This window comes from Bombina bombina, chromosome 4 (assembly GCF_027579735.1).
Source record: "Bombina bombina isolate aBomBom1 chromosome 4, aBomBom1.pri, whole genome shotgun sequence".
Classification (NCBI taxonomy): domain Eukaryota; kingdom Metazoa; phylum Chordata; class Amphibia; order Anura; family Bombinatoridae; genus Bombina; species Bombina bombina.
In genome coordinates, this window is record NC_069502.1 from 906,710,134 (window position 1) to 906,731,966 (window position 21,833).

The following is a 21,833-nucleotide window of genomic DNA, read 5'->3' on the forward strand; positions in this document are numbered from 1 at the left end:
TTATAGACACTAAAATTTAAACTTATTTTGTCAATATTTAAATAGTTACTGAAACTTTAAAAAATACATCTACATGTTATTCTCAGACTTATCTTTTCTTTCAATGCATCATTCTATCTAGCATTTATTTAGTGTTTAATGTCCCTTTAAAGTATGGCTGTTAATTAAAAATACTTTTTACTACCGTTTAATGTGGTTAGCTTTGATTTTATATGTATAATAAAATACATATATTTTACGGTGATGCATTATACCTAAACAAGGGCAACAGATTCTATCGAGTCAAAAAGCTTATCACTAACTTTTCAGCAAAATTTGCCATTAGTGTCTTTATAGACTATACAGAATTTAGTAGATACATAATTTCTAACACAATAGAATCTACCCTTATAATTGGGAAGCACTGATTTAGAAACGGTTTTTACTTAAAAAGTCTTTTCAATGATCTATTAATATAAAGTGGTCAAAGCTTGTATCTATGTGGAAGTTATTTTGAAGTTTCCAATTTGTCCTGCGTGCACCAAAATCTTAATATGTTCTTGAACAAAGAATGTCTGTATTTGCAAGATAATCCTTTAGTGTGGACGCTTTGGGCCTTTTTAGAGGATTCTTTGACAGCATACTCTTGATCAATGAGCTCTAAAAGAAAAAAAATTAAATAAACAAAAACTAATTACATACATTAGTATATTAAATACATTTTCTTAAAAAAATAACCTGATAGTAATATACCTCTGTTCTGTACTGAGCCTCAAAATCGTTTGGTAGTTTTGCCTCACGAATATCATACCATTCCTAAACAAATAAGAAAGATATAAATTATTATATTATAGGGTATTACAAAAGGAAAATATTCTCATCTGCAGAAATACATACTTTTCATGACTGTAGTATGAGGGGCTGTGGTTTGAGCAGTACTGGGGCACAGTTTTCACTAAGTCTTAATACTGCCTAGCACAAATGTCACTGACTCAGGCAATCTTTTAGACCAGACATCGTCAAACTTGGCCCTCCAGAGGTTTTGGAACTACATTTCCCATGAGGGCTAAGCCTAAGTTTGAGGATGTCTGTTTTAGAAGGTAGAACATGCAGAGAGTTGGATGTGAAAGTCAAACTACATTTATATCAAGTGCACACACAAAGATACATTTTTATAACAGAAAACTAGAAGGGGAAGACAACTTAATATTAATACCAATAAAAACGTGCCTGAGAATCGCTTTTGGAAAAAAAAAAGCCCGATCAAAAGAGCCTGAAGAGGAAACAAGGTAAGTATAACTTTGGGGGTTAAAAATAATTATATAACATTATTTTACATTTCAGTATCCACTAGGAGATAGCATAGAATTAAAAACAAAAACCTCTGGCATTATTATCATTTTATTGGCAATGAATTTACTGTGTTTTTTGTTTGTTTTTTTAATTGTAAAAATGTGTATGTACTGCCAGATTTGTTTTAGCAGTAAGTGCAGCAAATTGATTCATCTAAAAACAGAATTAATTTAAAACAGTATAGAAAATGGAAAAATGCTAAAGAAGGCAAATGACATTCAAATACCTGTAAAATAAATTACAGGCCCTAAAAAGCACTTGTGAAAGAAATTTTGCCTATAGTATCAACTAACCTGTGTACGATAAATACACAGTCCCCAGATAAGCTTAACCCATCAATGACAGTGGTGTACCCTATGCATTGCATATTGCAAGGAGTTTTTAGGGCTGCAACAGTGCAGGTCTTGCCGACAGCAGCAAGGCCACGTTATGTCATCATACCTCACTGCCGAAAGCATACAGAAATAGCACAGTCTCCCTTTCTCGTGAGACTTGCGCTATTTGTCATGGTATATGTGAGGTTAATAAATAGATATATTTTAATCATATATCTCAAGATTAATAAATCTGTATTGTTGATCAGATATTTCACTGATCAGGAAAAAAAAAAAAAAAAAAAGATTCATTCCTCTCAGACAAACTGACTTCACCCATGTTCAGCTCTTCCCCCATTTAGTATGCAGACAGGATGTCTCCAAAGGTTTGAGCATAACCTTTGAAGCCCCCTCCTGCTGTGTAAAAGGCAGCACTTTGATACATAGAACAGGACACAGGCAAATATATGGATTTCCTCCAAGAGAAATGCCGATCCGTCTGAAGAAATGTGAGAAATGAAAACATTTTTCAAGGGGAACTGGTAATTAGCACAGATTTATTTGAGCGGTTCATGTGGTGATTAAGATAATAAAGGCCTTGGGAAACAAAAGACAGATGCTGAGGTGTGACTCTGGAAGCTCACGTAAGCAGGCAGCAAAAAAAACATAATTTATGCTTACCTGATAAATTCCTTTCTTCTGTAGTGTGATCAGTCCACGGGTCATCATTACTTCTGGGATATTACTCCTCCCCAACAGGAAGTGCAAGAGGATTCACCCAGCAGAGCTGCATATAGCTCCTCCCCTCTACGTCACTCCCAGTCATTCGACCAAGGACCAACGAGAAAGGAAAAGCCAAGGGTGAAGTGGTGACTGGAGTATAAATTAAAAAATATTTACCTGCCTTAAAAAACAGGGCGGGCCGTGGACTGATCACACTACAGAAGAAAGGAATTTATCAGGTAAGCATAAATTATGTTTTCTTCTGTTAAGTGTGATCAGTCCACGGGTCATCATTACTTCTGGGATACCAATACCAAAGCAAAAGTACACGGATGACGGGAGGGATAGGCAGGCTCTTTATACAGAAGGAACCACTGCCTGAAGAACCTTTCTCCCAAAAATAGCCTCCGATGAAGCAAAAGTGTCAAATTTGTAAAATTTGGAAAAAGTATGAAGCGAAGACCAAGTTGCAGCCTTGCAAATCTGTTCAACAGAGGCCTCATTCTTGAAGGCCCAAGTGGAAGCCACAGCTCTAGTAGAATGAGCTGTAATTCTTTCAGGAGGCTGCTGTCCAGCAGTCTCATAAGCTAAACGAATTATGCTACGAAGCCAAAAAGAAAGAGAGGTAGCGGAAGCTTTTTGACCTCTCCTCTGCCCAGAGTAAATGACAAACAGAGAAGACGTTTGTCGAAATTCCTTAGTTGCCTGTAAGTAAAATTTTAGAGCACGGACTACATCCAGGTTGTGCAGTAGACGTTCCTTCTTTGAAGAAGGATTTGGGCATAAAGAAGGAACAACAATCTCTTGATTGATATTCCTGTTAGTAACTACCTTAGGTAAGAACCCAGGTTTAGTACGCAGGACTACCTTATCCGAATGAAAAATCAAATAAGGAGAATCACAATGTAAGGCTGATAATTCAGAGACTCTTCGAGCCGAGGAAATAGCCATTAAAAATAGAACTTTCCAAGATAACAACTTTATATCAATGGAATGAAGGGGTTCAAACGGAACGCCCTGTAAAACATTAAGAACAAGGTTTAAACTCCATGGTGGAGCAACAGTTTTAAACACAGGCTTAATTCTGGCCAAAGCCTGACAAAAAGCCTGGACGTCAGGAACTTCTGACAGACGTTTGTGTAACAGAATGGACAGAGCTGAGATCTGTCCCTTTAATGAACTAGCAGATAAACCCTTTTCTAAACCTTCTTGTAGAAAAGACAATATCCTAGGAATCCTAACCTTACTCCAAGAGTAACCTTTGGATTCACACCAATATAGGTATTTACGCCATATCTTATGGTAAATCTTTCTGGTAACAGGTTTCCTAGCCTGTATTAAGGTATCAATAACTGACTCAGAAAATCCACGTCTTGATAAAATCAAGCGTTCAATTTCCAAGCAGTCAGCTTCAGAGAAGTTAGATTTTGATGTTTGAAGGGACCCTGTATCAGAAGGTCCTGTTTCAGAGGTAGAGACCAAGGTGGACAGGATGACATGTCCACCAGGTCTGCATACCAAGTCCTGCGTGGCCACGCAGGTGCTATTAGAATCACTGATGCTCTCTCTTGTTTGATTCTGGCAATCAATCGAGGAAGCAACGGGAAGGGTGGAAACACGTAAGCCATCCTGAAGTCCCAAGGTGCTGTCAGAGCATCTATCAGGACTGCTCCTGGATCCCTGGATCTGGACCCGTAACGAGGAAGCTTGGCATTCTGTCGAGACGCCATGAGATCTATCTCTGGTTTGCCCCAACGTCGAAGTATTTGGGCAAAGACCTCCGGATGAAGTTCCCACTCCCCCGGATGAAAAGTCTGACGACTTAAGAAATCCGCCTCCCAGTTCTCCACTCCCGGGATGTGGATTGCTGACAGGTGGCAAGAGTGAGACTCTGCCCAGCAAATTATCTTTGATACTTCCATCATAGCTAGGGAGCTTCTTGTCCCTCCCTGATGGTTGATGTAAGCTACAGTCGTGATGTTGTCCGACTGAAACCTGATGAACCCCCGAGTTGTCAACTGGGGCCAAGCCAGGAGGGCATTGAGAACTGCTCTCAATTCCAGAATGTTTATTGGCAGGAGACTCTCCTCCTGACTCCATTGTCCCTGAGCCTTCAGAGAATTCCAGACGGCACCCCAACCTAGAAGGCTGGCGTCTGTTGTTACAATTGTCCAGTCTGGTCTGCTGAATGGCATCCCCCTGGACAGATGTGGCCGAGAAAGCCACCATAGAAGAGAATTTTTGGTCTCTTGATCCAGATTCAGAGAAGGGGATAAGTCTGAGTAATCCCCATTCCACTGACTTAGCATGCACAGTTGCAGTGGTCTGAGGTGTAAGCGTGCAAAGGGTACTATGTCCATTGCCGCTACCATTAAGCCGATTACCTCCATGCATTGAGCCACTGACGGGTGTTGAATGGAATGAAGGGTGCGGCAAGCACTTTGAAGTCTTGTTAGCCTGTCCTCTGTCAGGTAAATCTTCATTTCTACAGAATCTATAAGAGTCCCCAGGAAGGGAACTCTTGTGAGTGGAACGAGTGAACTTTTCTTTTCGTTCACCTTCCATCCATGTGACCTTAGAAATGCCAGCACTAACTCTGTATGAGACTTGGCAGTTTGAAAGCTTGAAGCTTGTATCAGAATGTCGTCTAGGTATGGAGCTACCGAGATTCCCCGCGGTCTTAGTACCGCCAGAAGAGCACCCAGAACCTTTGTGAAGATTCTTGGAGCTGTAGCCAATCCGAATGGAAGAGCCACAAACTGGTAATGCCTGTCTAGGAAGGCAAACCTTAGGTACCGATAATGATCTTTGTGAATCGGTATGTGAAGGTAAGCATCTTTTAAATCTACAGTGGTCATGTATTGACCCTCTTGGATCATAGGTAAAATTGTCCGAATAGTCTCCATCTTGAACGATGGAACTCTTAGGAATTTGTTTAGGATCTTTAAGTCCAGGATTGGTCTGAAAGTTCCCTCTTTTTTGGGAACCACAAACAGATTTGAGTAAAACCCCTGTCCCTGTTCCGATCGTGGAACTGGATGGATTACTCCCATTAACAAGAGCTCTTGTACGCAGCGTAGAAACGCCTCTTTCTTTGTCTGGATTGTTGACAATCTTGACAGATGAAATCTCTCTCTTGGAGGAGAGTATTTGAAGTCCAGAAGGTATCCCTGAGATATTATCTCTAGCGCCCAGGGATCCTGAACATCTCTTGCCCAAGCCTGGGCGAAGAGAGAAAGTCTGCCCCCCACTAGATCCGATCCCGGATCGGGGGCCCTCAATTCATGCTGTTTTAGGGGCAGCAGCAGGTTTCCTAGTCTGCTTGCCCTTGTTCCAGGACTGGTTAGGTTTCCAGCCTTGTCTGTAGCGAGCAACAGCTCCTTCCTGTTTTGGTGCAGAGGAAGTTGATGCTGCTCCTGCTTTGAAATTACGAAAGGAACGAAAATTAGACTGTCTAGTCTTGGCTTTGGCTTTGTCCTGAGGCAGGGCATGGCCTTTACCTCCTGTAATGTCAGCGATAATCTCTTTCAACCCGGGCCCGAATAAGGTCTGCCCTTTGAAAGGTATATTAAGCAATTTAGACTTAGAAGTAACATCAGCTGACCAGGATTTTAGCCACAGCGCCCTGCGTGCCTGAATGGCGAATCCTGAATTCTTCGCCGTAAGTTTAGTAAGATGTACTACGGCCTCCGAAATGAATGAATTAGCTAGTTTAAGGACTCTAAGCCTGTCCGTAATGTCGTCCAGAGTAGCTGAACCAATGTTCTCTTCCAGAGACTCAATCCAGAATGCCGCTGCAGCCGTGATCGGCGCAATGCATGCAAGGGGTTGCAATATAAAACCTTGTTGAACAAACATTTTCTTAAGGTAACCCTCTAACTTTTTATCCATTGGATCTGAAAAAGCACAGCTATCCTCCACCGGGATAGTGGTACGCTTAGCTAAGGTAGAAACTGCTCCCTCCACCTTAGGGACCGTTTGCCATAAGTCCCTTGTGGTGGCGTCTATTGGAAACATTTTTCTAAATATCGGAGGGGGTGAGAACGGCACACCGGGTCTATCCCACTCCTTAGTAACAATTTCAGTAAGTCTCTTAGGTATAGGAAAAACCTCAGTACTCGTCGGTACCGCAAAATATTTATCCAACCTACACTTTTTCTCTGGTATTGCAACTGTGTTACAATCATTCAGAGCCGCTAACACCTCCCCTAGTAATACACGGAGGTTTTCCAGTTTAAATTTAAAATTTGAAATATCTGAATCCAGTCTGTTTGGATCAGAACCGTCACCCACAGAATGAAGTTCTCCGTCCTCATGTTCTGCCACCTGTGACGCAGTGTCTGACATGGCCCTAATATTATCAGCGCACTCTGTTCTCACCCCAGAGTGATCACGCTTACCTCTTAGTTCTGGTAATTTAGCCAAAACCTCAGTCATAACAGTAGCCATATCCTGTAATGTGATTTGTAATGGCCGCCCAGATGTACTCGGCGCTACAATATCACGCACCTCCCTCTGAGCGGGAGATGTAGGTACTGACACGTGAGGCGAGTTAGTCGGCATAACTCTCCCCTCGTTGTTTGGTGAAATTTGTTCAATTTGTACAGATTGACTTTTATTTAAAGTAGCATCAATACAGTTAGTACATAAATTTCTATTGGGCTCCACTTTGGCATTGCAACAAATGACACAGGTATCATCCTCTGAATCAGACATGTTTAACACACTAGCAAATAAACTTGCAACTTGGAAATACAATTCAATTAGAATAATATTAAAACGTACTGTGCCTTTAAGAAGCACAGAAGATCTATGACAGTTGAAAATTAATAAATTGAAACAGTTATAGCCTCAATCCTTGTAAACAACACAACTTTAGCAAAGGTTTAATCCCATTAGCAAAGATAACAAATTCTGAAAGCAGGAAACAAATTACAGAATAAACGTTTTTTATCTCAGTCAAACTATAATTCTCACAGCTCTGCTGAGAGAAATTACCTCCCTCAAAATAAGTTTTGAAGACCCCTGAGCTCTGTAGAGATGAACCGGATCATGCAGGGAATACAATGAGTTGCTGACTGAAATATTTGATGCATAGAAAAAGCGCCAAAAAACGGCCCCTCCCCCTCACACACAGCAGAGAGGGAGAACAGAAACTGTCAGAAAACAGATTAAGCAACTGCCAAGTGGAAAAATAGTGCCCAAACATTTATTCACTCAGTACCTCAGCAAATGAAAACGATTTTACATTCCAGCAAAAACGTTAAACATAATCTCTAGTTATTAAACAGCTTTATGTATTTTTTATCAGTGTAATTCTAGTGAAGTACCATTCCCCAGAATACTGAAGTGTAAAGTATACATACATGACATTATATCGGTATGGCAGGATTTTCTCATCAATTCCATTGTCAGAAAATAAAAACTGCTACATACCTCTATGCAGATTCATCTGCCCGCTGTCCCCTGATCTGAAGTTTACCTCACTCCTCAGATGGCCGAGAACAGCAATATGATCTTAACTACTCCGGCTAAAATCATAGCAAAACTCTGGTAGATTCTTCTTCAAACTCTGCCAGAGAGGTAATAACACACTCCGGTGCTATTTTAAAATAACAAACTTTTGATTGAAGATATAAAACTAAGTATAATCACCATAGTCCTCTCACACATCCTATCTAGTCGTTGGGTGCAAGAGAATGACTGGGAGTGACGTAGAGGGGAGGAGCTATATGCAGCTCTGCTGGGTGAATCCTCTTGCACTTCCTGTTGGGGAGGAGTAATATCCCAGAAGTAATGATGACCCGTGGACTGATCACACTTAACAGAAGAAACATCAATTTATTTTTTTCTGTTTGAATGCATGCCCCAGAATGTATTAAATATAGAAATTTGAGAAAATGTCTAATTCTCTATTATTATTACATGGGTATTTGCTAAGCTTGGGAGGTAACTGTTTTAGTCAGTCAAAAATGTGTAATAACCTCTGTTTTGTTATATTTTTCAGACAGATAATCTCAGATCTACATAGAAATGAATGTGCATATATATATGTATATATATATATACATATATATATATATATATATGTTTTGAAAACATAAAAGATCTTACTTAACCTCTGTGTTTTTAAGAATATAAATAAATACTTGTGGACCTGGAAAGAAATAATTAATGACACTTATTACTTTATTTCAGATGGAATGCCTGCATGAAATGAAATATCATATCATATGAATGTGCAATAAATGTTTATAAAGTTTCGAATACATCTTTTAAAATATAGTGAGATGAAGATATGGAAGTTACTTTGATGTGATATGACTATGAGATATATATTTTCTGTTAGACTAAATGAAATATAAATTATTTTAATATAATGTTAGATATATTTGATATTTCATATCAAAACGATCAGGAAATTAATCTGATGCCACTTCACCTATAATTAATATTGGGAGAGATTAATACAAGAAATGATGGCAGTTATTAAACAGTTTAAAGAAATATTTCACTGGCTAAAGATGTTGGTTAAATGAATTTGTATGTATTGTCATGCTGCATTGTTTTTGTACTGTCTGTTGGTAATGCTGCCACCTGGTGTTATGTTGCGAGAACTACAGCCAGAAGGTTCTTTCTGGCTGTTAAAAATGAAATTTCCAAGGGCCAATCCGATTTAGACTTCCCAGATAACCAATGGGAAGGTCAGCTCCCGTAGTGCCACCCACATGATGTCATCAATGATTGAAAACATATATAAGTAAGCAAGAGAGAGATGGAAAGGAAGGCTGTTTTTAACTTTGGATGATATCTGCTGCTGGCATTTTGAAACCAATCTAAACAAGCTGACTACCTCCTTCTCATTGATTGCAAAAATTACTTATCTGTCTTCTGAGATGACCTAAAGACCGCTACGAATTGGTTCAAAATTGGTGAAGTATATTGTATTTTAAATTGGTAGTCATAAGCTTAGGTATTGTTTAAATCTGTCTGATTTATTAAGTAATTTATCTGTGCAAGTTTTGATATTGTAAATTTTGTATTAGGATAAATTGCAGTTAAATAGCAGAATATATATATTATCCTATTGTTGAAAGAGCACAGTTTAGAATTGTATTGCTTGGATGTTAAAGGTTTTTAGTCCCATTGTGTTAAATAAATAAGGCTGAATTGTGAAGGTATATTTTTCTGGGTTTTGTAAGAAGGATAGCATATTTAAATAGTTCTCAAGCGCATAAAAAGTTATTTCATTTCCTTTTATTGCAAATATACTTCAATATGTTCATGGATATTATCTAAATAAAAGAGTTCAGGTATTTATATTAATTTTATTTGTTGTCTTAGTAGAAGTATATTGATTGTGGGCTCAGTCAAATTGTTAAATATATTCCTGCCATATACTCACACATTGTTTGGAAAATACTGCTAAGATTTTCATAAATATACTGACATAATAATTGGAGGCACTTTTCTGAGATTTAATAATATCCATCATAATTGATATATTTGTAAGTAAATAGAAATTATTATAAAAGAGAAAAAAAAAAAAAAAAAAAAATCATATTTCGATATTAATATTTTGAAGATATAATTTTTTTTGAAAAGTTGAAATATTAATTTTCATATTTCGAGATTGACATTAATATCTTGAAATATTATTAAAGATTAATTTTGAAAAATTAATAAAAATATTAATTTTTCATATTTAAAAATTAATCAAAAATATTAATTTTTCATATTTTCAAAGTTAATCAAAAATATTAATTTTTCATATTTCGAAATATTTATTTTTTATATTTCAAAATTAATAATATTTTTTTTGAAATATAAAATTTTTCCTTCTCTCTTTTTATTGGCAAAAATTGTATTAGCGTTTTAGTTTAACTAAGTACTAAACCAATATAATAATGTCTGTAGCCAGAAGTGACTCATTTAATTCTATACATAGCAATGAAATTGGTCCCATAACCATACCTATTACTAAAGGTCAGGTCCTTAAGAAAGATATCTTAAGTTACCTTAAAGGGAAGTTTAATATTGCGGGTGAATTAAATGATTTTATGGATACGCTTGAAACTAGGGCTAAAAATATTACCGTTAATAATAATATATGGAATGAAGAGAATGAATTCTTCCAGGAATTATTAATGATTAATCAATGCAAAGCTCCCAAAAAGCGAGACAAACTAATACTAAAATCCTGGCCCCTTTTAATATGCATAATTGACGAAATGTCGTTTTGTGTCACAGACAAACGATTGCAAATACAGGAGCTAGAAAATAGTATTCGTTCCTCGCGCAGACGCAAAGAGGGTTTAAAAATAGCCAAAAATAAAATGGATGAATTTGCCCAAAACCTAACCGCCTTAGATAAGCATAATACAGACTTAATCGCGCAGATACAAGATTTAAATAAACAGCTTGCGCAAAGCCAGAGAGAATTAAGCGATTTAAAAAGATCATATCGCCATAATGAAAACCCCTATATTAGCAATGAGAATAATACAGATAATGCTAACTCCTTTAGCGAACGCGTCAGGGACGAGGTACAAAAATATATAGAACAATACAGACAAACGACACCTAACGGGTCAGAAATAGATTTCCCGAATAGACAATCCCCTCAGGATGTAAATCCAGAGGATTGCCGTAGCGCAGCTGATGCGGGGGAGGGAAACTCTAACAGAGAATCCCAAAATAAGTCTGATAAAGTCTATGATTCCCATAAAATAATCACCTTCGTACAACGTGCAGTACCTATATTCTCTAATAAGGGAACAACATCTGTAATTGATCATTTACAGGCTTTTGAAAATGCGTTAGCTATAATGAATGTTACAAGTGAGAAATTGAAAATTGAATTTCTGCCTTGGGTATTTGACAGTAAGCATCACAAATTCTTTGCTTCACTAAAGGATATGAATATTCATTCCTGGAATGGGGTAAAACGACAATGCAGAAAAGAATTCGGGCAATATCGCACTAAAACTGCCGCGAAAATAGCGGTATATGGTTTAAAGTGTCGTGCGAATCAGAGTCCAATCGAATTCCTTTCTGTATTGAAAAATGCGTACAGTATGGCTGAAGATAATCCCAAATTTGACGGCTCAGAATTTGTAAATTTATTTTTTGAAGCCCTGCCTACACCCATCAAAATCAACTTAGCTAGAGATTTTGATGAGGACTGCTCATTGGAATGGCTGATCAAAGAGAGTACAAAGTTATACTCTATTCAGCAGTCCAGTGAACAGGGGGTGAAAAAGGAGTCAAAACCCAAAATTGTAGCAGAAACTAGGGTGACACCGAGCCCCCTCAATTTGGAATCTAAAAAGAGAACTTATGCAGAGGTGGCCAGGCAAAACAGGCCATCTCCACAGAGGTTTAATTCTGCCCCTCCCCCTACACAGGTTGAGGCGCAGGGAGACTATAACCAAAGTGGGGGACATAATCAGGTGAATAATTACTCACAAAGAGAATACTCACCAAATAATTGGTATCCGCGCAAGGGTAGATACAATAGGCGGCGAAGATATTCTCAGGGTAACCAGACACCCCAGGTATATAATGCTCCCCAAAGTACTAATACTGAACAAGCTGAACCCCAGGGGCAACCACGCCAGCATAGAAATAGTGGCCCTGATTCTGAGGGAACCCAATAGTCCAGGAATCAGTACAATGGGGCACCAAGAGATAGGCCCAGGGGTAGAGGTAACTTGTACAATCAGGTAGATATGCTGTTTACCCAGTTAAATCGGTTGAGCGAACAAATCGCTAATATGAGTCAAAAATCTACGGCTCAGCAACCGAACAATACTTTTTTAGGGGTACAGCCAGTGGTCAGCAGTGGACCACAGGCACAGTCATAAATACTGCAGTATCACCTGAAGGGGAGGGGAGAGATATGCAGAATGTAGTAATAAATACCGATGATACTAATCATGTTCTCTCCCCACAGACCGAAAACGGACAATTTAACTGTGATGACAAGCAACCTTATCCGGGAAAAGTTAACAAATCTCTTCCCTTGCAGCTCTCTCCTAACCTTATCTCCACAGATGCAGTACAAAAGAATCCAGCCGACCCTGTCATAGAGGAAACAGGTAGGTATGAAGGTTCCTCTGCATCGAATGACACAGCGAATTCAGGTAACACGTGGCGAAGCCCACAGATGTGTGAGAATGCCAATTTTATGTGTGAAATGGTAGAAACTGCAGGAAGATATTATGTATTAGTTGAGCTGCAAGATTCAGTCTCCAACCCTATCAGGGGATTAATTGACACTGGGTCACAGGCGACTATCTTATCCCACAGGTACTACACACAGCTAAATGAGCTAACACCCCACAAACCTAAAATAAAAGAATTTGACGGTTCTCTATTAGATGTTGGGGGTGACTCCCTAAAAGTTTACGGTACTGCATGGTTAAAATTTAAATTGGGGACGGGGCGGAGCCAACAGCTAAGCAGAGAAGACGTGTTCCAGATAGGTCCTGCTGAAGCTTCTATAAAACAACGGCAAATTGCAGTATTCTCAATGTAATTTGCCCCAAAAACTTAATTCTGAGCAAGCAGGACTGTCCTTGCACTACTTGTAAACCACTTTGCTGTATTTGTTTATCAGCTTCTCACCATACTAGACATCAACATCTGGGTTACACGCAGGCCTATGAGGCCTACTAAAGCTATGGAGGCAGACATGGAGATAGTTTCTGCAGATATCTATGGGGCTTTGTGGGAGTTCAATCTACAATTGACTGCCAGTTTTGAGGACTTATCAGCCAGCCTAAGATCGATTATGAAGCAGCCAGGGACCCGGACACACGACAGGGACTCATGTACCCAAGGAGAACACGTGGGCTTACAGGATAGCGCCATCCTATCCACATTTTATGTCGCCACATCTGCTGAACTGGATATGGAGTTACCGTTCGCACTGCACCCTCCAATACAAGAGATGGAGGCGAGCAGAATGCTGAGGATCAGCCCACAACTAAATTGGCAGATAGTGCAGCGTCATTGTCCAGCGCTGACAGACCGCCATACTTCAGAGAAGATATGCGGACACAGCCTAATTCTACGGCGACTGATGGATGGAAGCTCCTACTAAAATCTTTACCTTGCAATCAGGTTCCCCATGTCCAGCTGCAACTCACTTGTCCATGCCTGGGCGCGCTCCGGCGGGATGCGGCCGGTCCCTGGGGGTGCGTTCAGGGAACTATTCACAACTTCTACAAGAGGCATGGAGAACGGGTGGACAGAGACTGGGCACTCTGGCTGTTTATCATTAATGATTTATATGACTTACAGAAATTGTGGCTTGCGAGCCCATCCTTAATTGGCGCCAAGTGTAACTTAACCCTGACAGGTTACTTGAGAGGCCAGAAGCTGCAAGCCGTTGAGATGTCTACTTCCCGCATAACTAAAAGTGGAATAGGTTAGATATATGCTGTATATGCCTCTGCACACTGGGATGCTCCGTCAATTTTGAAACTCAAAACTGACTTCTTGTCCTGCTTGAAAAGTTTTTGTCATTTAGATAGATTCTTTTTGTACTCTTGACTCGACATTTGTTGAACTTGTTTGATGCTATTAACTAATTGTTATCCATACCGGTTATTGTGCTTTACGCCTTAGGTTGTGTATGCTTCTTCTCTTATGCTTTTGTATACACTCTATTGATAAGCAGAATATGATTTATGTTTTCTTTTTAGATAAAAAGGGAGGCAACAGCTGTTACTTAGTGAGGGCACATATATTTTCTTCTACAGTTGGAGGGAGATATATTTAGTATTGCTTTAATTTGTACTCTGTCTTCTCATCTCATGTACGGATCCTTGCCGGCAGGGAAGGTAAGGGAGCTGTGGTAGTCAAAGGCAATGAATGCTAGTTTCGATTGATTGCCAGTCTGAAGTTATATGAGCACTTCTCATTCAGTAGTGGTTATACTTACAGAGAGGTTCTGGAGGACGGCTCATTATATGCATTGCTGTACATTTGCGATCTGGAACTTGCATATATGTAAATATTGTAGGTGCTCCTATCTCTGTAAGTATCGGTAAGCAATCTTTCCTTCTCTAAGTTATGCACGTGTGTATTCCAATAGCGTTGTTTGCTAGCATATGATATAATGCATCACTTCTAGGGTATGATCACTCATCTTGTAAAATTGAAGCGTCAAGATGTAGTAGATATAGTTAACCAGGGATACTTAATATACCTCACATATTTTACCCAGCTCTCTGACATAAAGCTAATATATTTGCAGAATAAGATATAATGGGATTACTCAGTTGCAGATGAGGTCACGAAGGGATGAAAGTGTACATAGGATTTAGTTGGGTGATATGGCAGCTAGCTTAGTATTCTTAACGGATAAAGACCTACAAGATATTATTATAAGTACATGCAGATAGTATTCCTTATGGCAGATATACATATGCTGAAAGTCAATTATTTATTAAGTTAAGGCTCATTACTTCAGTTGTTTGGGTTTCTGTTATTGTCACCTAAATGATGTGTTGTTTTTATTCTATATGTTATTCACTTTTATTATTAGTGACTGTAAGACTGTCATCACTACTCTCTTTATAGTTCTGTCCACATTATCAGTATATATTACTTGTTTATGCTGAGCCTCTCTCCTCCCTTTCCCGCCGGTGCTAGCTGCCTGCGGGTCATATCCTTATTCCTTTTTCCAGCATCGCCTATAGATGGCACTCCCCTAGGAGAGGGGCTCATCCAGAGATTCCCTATGTTCTAAATATCCCATTGTTCCCCTCTCCACATAACGCTGCAGGGAGACTGCTGAATCCTATTATTCCCCATGCTTAAGTTTTAGATTTCTCCCCGCCACATTTTCTACATGTTTGTTGTAATCTTCTCTTTATATAGACAGAACACCTTATTTAGATAATTACTCTAACCTAATAAAGCTCTGTCCCTCACAATTGGTTATTTAAACAATAGATCCTCCCTGCGAAGCCCACCCTTACAACCGTATAATGAGTCTTTTCATACCTGCCCTCCTGCCCTGTTTGGCTCCGCCCCCCCCATTCCCTTCCCCACTCCACTTTGAGCGGCTTTTGCCCGCTGCGTTCCCTTATCCCTCTCCCCGCTAATTTGGTCCATAAGCGGCCAAACATAAGCCAACCCACATCGATCCTACTTTTACTAGCTTATAAATGCTCTTCATGACGATGTGGAGAATATACTCTATTTCCCCTCACCCCCACAAAACCAACCCCCCCTTGCTTCTATATTTTTTTTTAATAAATATCTTATGGTAAGGTTATCTTTTGCAAGGTGGGGTCATTTCTAGTCTACATACCATATAAAATATAAAAATGAAGTCTTAATTTTGATAGTCCAAACCCTTTGCTAATACCTGTAGTAACTGTGATTTACATACCCCCTCTATCCAGCTTTATTGCCTAGTAAACCTTCTTGTCTCTTCATAACATTAACCAACTATAGCCTCTCCACCCTTTTACTATTCCTTATTGAGCCTTATTTTTTTATTTTTTTTATTTTTAAACTCATGCATGCATACTATGTTGGCATAATGTGTATTGTTGATTTGGCAATATTTTGGTAATAGCACTGTACTCTTCATCTATGTCACTATTTTTGGATGTGTCACAACTGTTAAATTTACTTATGACTTCAATAAAAAATTATTTAAAAAAAAAAAAAATTTAAATTGGGGAACAGGGTCATAAGACACCCTGTCATCATAGTGGATCTGCCAACTGATCGTTTAATTATTGGTAGTGGTCTCCTGAAATGATTAAGCACCATAATTGATTGCATAAATAATGTAATTTGGTCACAGGTCAAACGGCCTATCAATTATGAAAAATCTGTTATATCTCACGCCCGACATAGCTGTCACGTGGTGGAAGAGAAACCAGATGCTGTGGAGATTCATTTCAGGAATAACTCTGTGCCTGAAATCACTATTCTACAAATAGATGATCAGACTCCTTTTAGTGGCTCTGATGGTAATACTTTTAAAATTTCGCCCGGAAAGATAGCGAATATCTCCCTAGATGGCGATATATTAACCATATCACTCCACAAGGGGGATCCTAAAATCCCTAAAGGGGGAGACCATGCTCAATACCTCACAGGGATTTAGAGAGTTAAAGAGGATCTATTTATCCCTATACAAGTACATGACCTAGGTAAAACCAAGTATGCTAAAATAAATTTAAAACAGGAAGCTAGCTATATAAGCGAAGGTTTATTAGCGCAGATAGCTGAACCTAAAGTGATTAAATATCTTTCTCCCCAAGACCACTGTGTCAACAACCTGGATGACAGGTCTGAAAGCTATAACATCACAGCTAAGTGCTTATTATCTATCTCTATTGGTAATAAGGCAGTGAAGCACCTGTTTTTAGTTTTAAATACTCCCCATAATCAAATATACATTGGCAATGATATCTTACATAGATATGCCATACAAATAGATTTGATTAACTCTTGCCTCTGGAGCAGGTTAAAGGGGGACCCTGAAGAATTTCAGGATGAAAATGCAGCCCTGAAATCAAACCAGCAATTGCCATATGCTGTGAATATGCAGGTATCTAGCGATGTTATAATTCCTGCTGGGGCTGATAAATTTCTTTTACCTTTACAGGTAAAGAGAGGTCAGAAATTAAAAACTTCTGAAACACTGATTTGCCTCTCCCATAGAATACAAAATCTGGGTGTCACAGTAACCTACACTCCTATGGTGAATATTGGAACTGTTCCAATAAGTATTATTGTGCACAACATGACCCCACAGGATATAACATTATCCAAGGGAACTACCATAGGATATGCACTGGAATCAAGTTATTACACTTTTGGATTCCAGAATAATGTAATTGGGCTAATACCTGAAGGATACTTAACTGAAGAACAATTAATAGAACAATCCTTTGCATCCATGCCAGAGGGTCTATTTAATGTTCAATCTATTTATCCCTTCAGCTCAGAGGAAGGCATCTGTAAAATTGAAGAAGCCTCTCTAGTGTTTGATCAGCCAATCAAACAGCAAGATTACCCCAATACCCAGAGTCATGGGAGCAATGTAAACTATAATCAAGGGGATCTCACCTCTAGGTTGGAAGAAGCCTATGAAATAGGACAGCCTGAAATCTTTCCAGGATTTCAGCAAATAGTCGAAGAGCAAATATCCTTAGCTAATGGCTGTTCCAGCGATGATGAACGCCAACAGCTGCGAGAACTCCTGATGGAGTACAAGAATATTTTCGCTAAGGATTCTTATGACTGTGGTACTACAGACTTGCACATTGCAAGGATACAAACAGATCCTAATGCGCCACCTGTATTTGTCAAACAATACAGACTTCCCTTAGCCTCATATGATTCTCTTGCAGAGATCATAAGGAATTTGGAAGAAAGAGGTATTATCAGACAGGTGCACAGCTCTTATAATAATCCTATTCTAGGTGTCCTTAAGCCCAATGGACAATGGCGTTTGTGTGCTGACTTAAGACAGCTAAACAAACGAGTATACATGTTTGGCTGGCCTGTACCATACATTGACCAGTGCCTAGCACAAATGCAGGGATCCAAGATATTCACTGCCATTGATTGTGCACAGGGATACTGGACCATAAAGGTACATGAAGAGGACCAATATAAGCTAGCATTCTCCTTCCAAAAGGTCCAATATGCATTTCAAAGACTTCCTTTTGGATACATAAATTCTGGTCATGAATTTGCTGTATTCATGCATAAGGCTATGCCTGATGCACTGGAAAGGGGGACCTTATCTTATGTTGATGATGTTTTAATCAAAAGCACAGACTTTGAAAAACATGTCGCAGAGCTTAAACACGTCCTCAGCCAACTTAAAAGGGCAGGTGTCAAATTATCCCTGCAAAAAGCTCAATGGTGCCGCACTCGTGTAAACTTCTTGGGACATGAAGTTACCTCTGAAGGATTAAATCCCCAAAAGAAAAAGGTGGAAGCTATAGTGAATTCTAAAAACCCAACTAACTTAAAGGAATTGAGATCATTCCTGGGTATGACAAATTATTCTCGCAAATTCATTGATAATTATGCGGAATTAGCTAAACGACTACTACTTCTTCTAAAGAAGGATGTGAAATGGCACTGGAGTGAATCTCAAGAGACAGCCATCAGAGAGCTGAAGAGAAAACTCACTCAAGCACCTTGCTTAGCGTACCCTGAAGGTGGTAAACCTTTCTTCTTAGAGACAGGTTACACAGATATAAGCATGAGCGCTGTTTTATACCAAAAGCATGATAATTTGAACAAAGCCATTGCTTATGCGAGCAAAAATCTATCCCCAGTAGAAATAAAAATTTAGCGATTGCGAAAAAGCCCTCTTATCTACTGTATGGGCTCTACAAAATTTCCGCAGCTATATACAGGGCGAGAAAATTATTGTAGAAACGGTCCACCAGCCTTTGCTATATTTGCAAAGTGAGAGAATAAGAGATGGGAATTTGTCAAATAGCCGCATAACAGCGTGGACCCTTTCCTTACAAGGCTGGCCATTAGAAATTCGCTACAAGCAGAATAAAAAGAATCCAGTTGCACAGGGACTTGCTGAGCTCCACGACTGTACTGCTAGAGATCCTGGGGAAGAATTATCAGAAGATGATTTTCTGGAGGAACAATTGCTTTCCCCATATAAAATGTACAATGAGGACCATTGTCAAACATTACCTTGGGTGTATGTTGATGGTTGTTCTTACCATGCCACCATTGATAATGAGCGCAGATTAGTCGCTGGCATTGGTATAACTGGGGCAAATGGATTCCCAAATATATCTATAGGTTTCAACATTGGACCAAGATCCAGTCAAGTTGCAGAACTCACTGCTGTTTTCAAAACCATTAAAATGGCTATTGAACATGATATTCATGAATTTGTGATCATAACTGACTCAAATTATGTGCGTGACAGTTTTGTTGAATACCTACCAACTTGGAAAAGAAATGGCATGCAGAAAAGCAATAACAAACCAGTCAAGCATGGCAAATTGTTCTGCGAGATTGATAATCTGGTGGTATCCAATGATTTAACCATACACTGGAAAAAGACCAAGGGTCATTCCAGAGTTCTAGGTCCGGATAAGGAAGGCAATGACCTTGCGGACTCATTGGCCAAACAAGGAGCCATAACTGGAGAACTCCTTAATATTGACCACTTAATGGGTGCAATCCAGGTAGAAGCCATTACCAGAAACCAGGCAAAACAACAGAGTGAGCCTAACTTGGTACAATGGAGTCAGGATTCTCCAAGTGAGGACCTGATCACTAGTCAAAAAGAAGACCCCATTGTAGGCATCTTCTATAAACACATAGAAGATCCTGAAAGCAACCCCATCTCAAAAGATGATTGTATTGACAAGGAAGATCTTAGAATCTTAATAAAATCTAGATCACAATTCAAGTTACAGGATGGTTTGTTAATTAGAACTTCCAAAACTGGCATCCAGCAGTGGGTAGTACCCATCAAGTTCAGAGGTCTAATGCTTCAACATGCCCATGATGCTCCCACATCTGGTCATCGTGGTGCCAAACTCACGTATGAAATATTGCGTGATTACGCTTTTTGGCCACACATGTTGAAAGATGTTCAAACCTACTGTCAAGGGTGTTTAATCTGCCCACAGTTCCAACCCACTGCACCAACGCATAGAGTGCCATTGCAGAAAAGGGGGATGGTAATGCCATGGTCAGATATACAAATTGATTTTATTGGTCCAGTAACAAGGTCATCAAGAGGTAACAAATACATGTTAACCGTGACATGCCTGTTCACTAAATGGGTAGAGTGCATTAGTGCACCTAACAATAGTGCGGAAACATGTGCAGCGTTGCTCATCAACCATGTATTCTCCAGATTTGGTTTGCCCCAAAGAATCGAATCAGATCGGGGGACCCACTTCACTAGCGAAGTGATGACCAAAATGTGGAAAATACTGGGGGTTAAAAGAAAGCTCCATATTGCTTATAGAGCTGCCTCAAGTGGTGGTGTAGAGCGTTACAACCAGTCCATTGTTAAAATCCTCAAAAAGTTTGTGAGTGAAACAGGTAAAGACTGGGATATAAAACTACCTCTAGTCTTAATGGCATTAAGAGCAACTCCAAGTAGTGCTACCAAAATGTCACCTTTTGAACTGATGACTGGTAGAAGAATGGTTCTACCTCAGCATCTGCTATACCGTACATCAGACCAAAACTTGATAAACGCTGCCAATACACATCAATATGTGGAGAACTTAAGAAAACACCTGCAATATGCCTTTGCATTTGCTCAAAGGAATTTAGAAAGAGCCGCAACTGCCACTAAAACCTATTATGATCTCAAAACCTCCAAAAAGGAATATGAAATAAATGATAAAGTTTATCTTTATAACTTTGGAAGAGATCAGGTTAGGGAGAAGAAATTTCTTCCCTCATGGAAAGGTCCTTTTGTCATTACTGACAAAATATCTCCAGTGGCCTATAAAATAAGGATCCCCAAAAATGAAAAAGTTTCATAGATAAATGGGTCCATATCAATCAATTGCGGGCATGTCATCCCAGATCCCAACTACAAGTCATAGAGGGAGAATGAAGTATCATATCCCCAAATGAACTAAAGACATACTGTAGTTTAAAGATGCCTAACTGATAAACATGAAGGCTCAAAATAACAAACTTCCTACATAAGAGACTGTCTATGAGGTATATGGTTGATCCTCATCAAATACCATTGACTTTAGACCAATTTAAATACATGTGTCCTACATCTATTTAAAATTGGAAGGGGGATTATGTCATGGTATATGTGAGGTTAATAAATAGATATATTTTAATCATATATCTCAAGATTAATAAATCTGTATTGTTGATCAGATATTTCACTGATCAGGAAAAAAAAAATAAAAAAAATAATTCATTCCTCTCAGACAAACTGACTTCACCCATGTTCAGCTCTTCCCCCATTTAGTATGCAGACAGGATGTCTCCAAAGGTTTGAGCATAACCTTTGAAGCCCCCTCCTGCTGTGTAAAAGGCAGCACTTTGATACATAGAACAGGACACAGGCAAATATATGGATTTCCTCCAAGAGAAATGCCGATCCGTCTGAAGAAATGTGAGAAATGAAAACATTTTTCAAGGGGAACTGGTAATTAGCACAGATTTATTTGAGCGGTTCATGTGGTGATTAAGATAATAAAGGCCTTGGGAAACAAAAGACAGATGCTGAGGTGTGACTCTGGAAGCTCACGTAAGCAGGCAGCAAAAAAACATCAATTTATTTTTTTCTGTTTGAATGCATGCCCCAGAATGTATTAAATATAGAAATTTGAGAAATTGTCTAATTCTCTATTATTATTACATGGGTATTTGCTAAGCTTGGGAGGTAACTGTTTTAGTCAGTCAAAAATGTGTAATAACCTCTGTTTTGTTATATTTTTCAGACAG

At 39.0% G+C, this 21,833-nt stretch overlaps 1 protein-coding gene across 1 annotated transcript in view; it reads right to left on the bottom strand.

Moving 5' to 3' along the window:
- Window positions 1-302: 302 nt before the first annotated feature.
- The window catches only part of LOC128655701 (eukaryotic translation initiation factor 2-alpha kinase 3-like), a 56,184-nt gene continuing 34,653 nt past the window's right edge, over window positions 303-21,833 (bottom strand). Inside the window, exons 3-4 of the mRNA XM_053709279.1 lie at window positions 733-795; window positions 303-639 (exon numbers count right to left, since the gene is read on the bottom strand). Coding sequence (XP_053565254.1) covers window positions 529-639; window positions 733-795 — 174 coding nt within the window. The 3' untranslated portion in view covers window positions 303-528. The remainder of the gene's footprint in view (window positions 640-732; window positions 796-21,833) is intronic.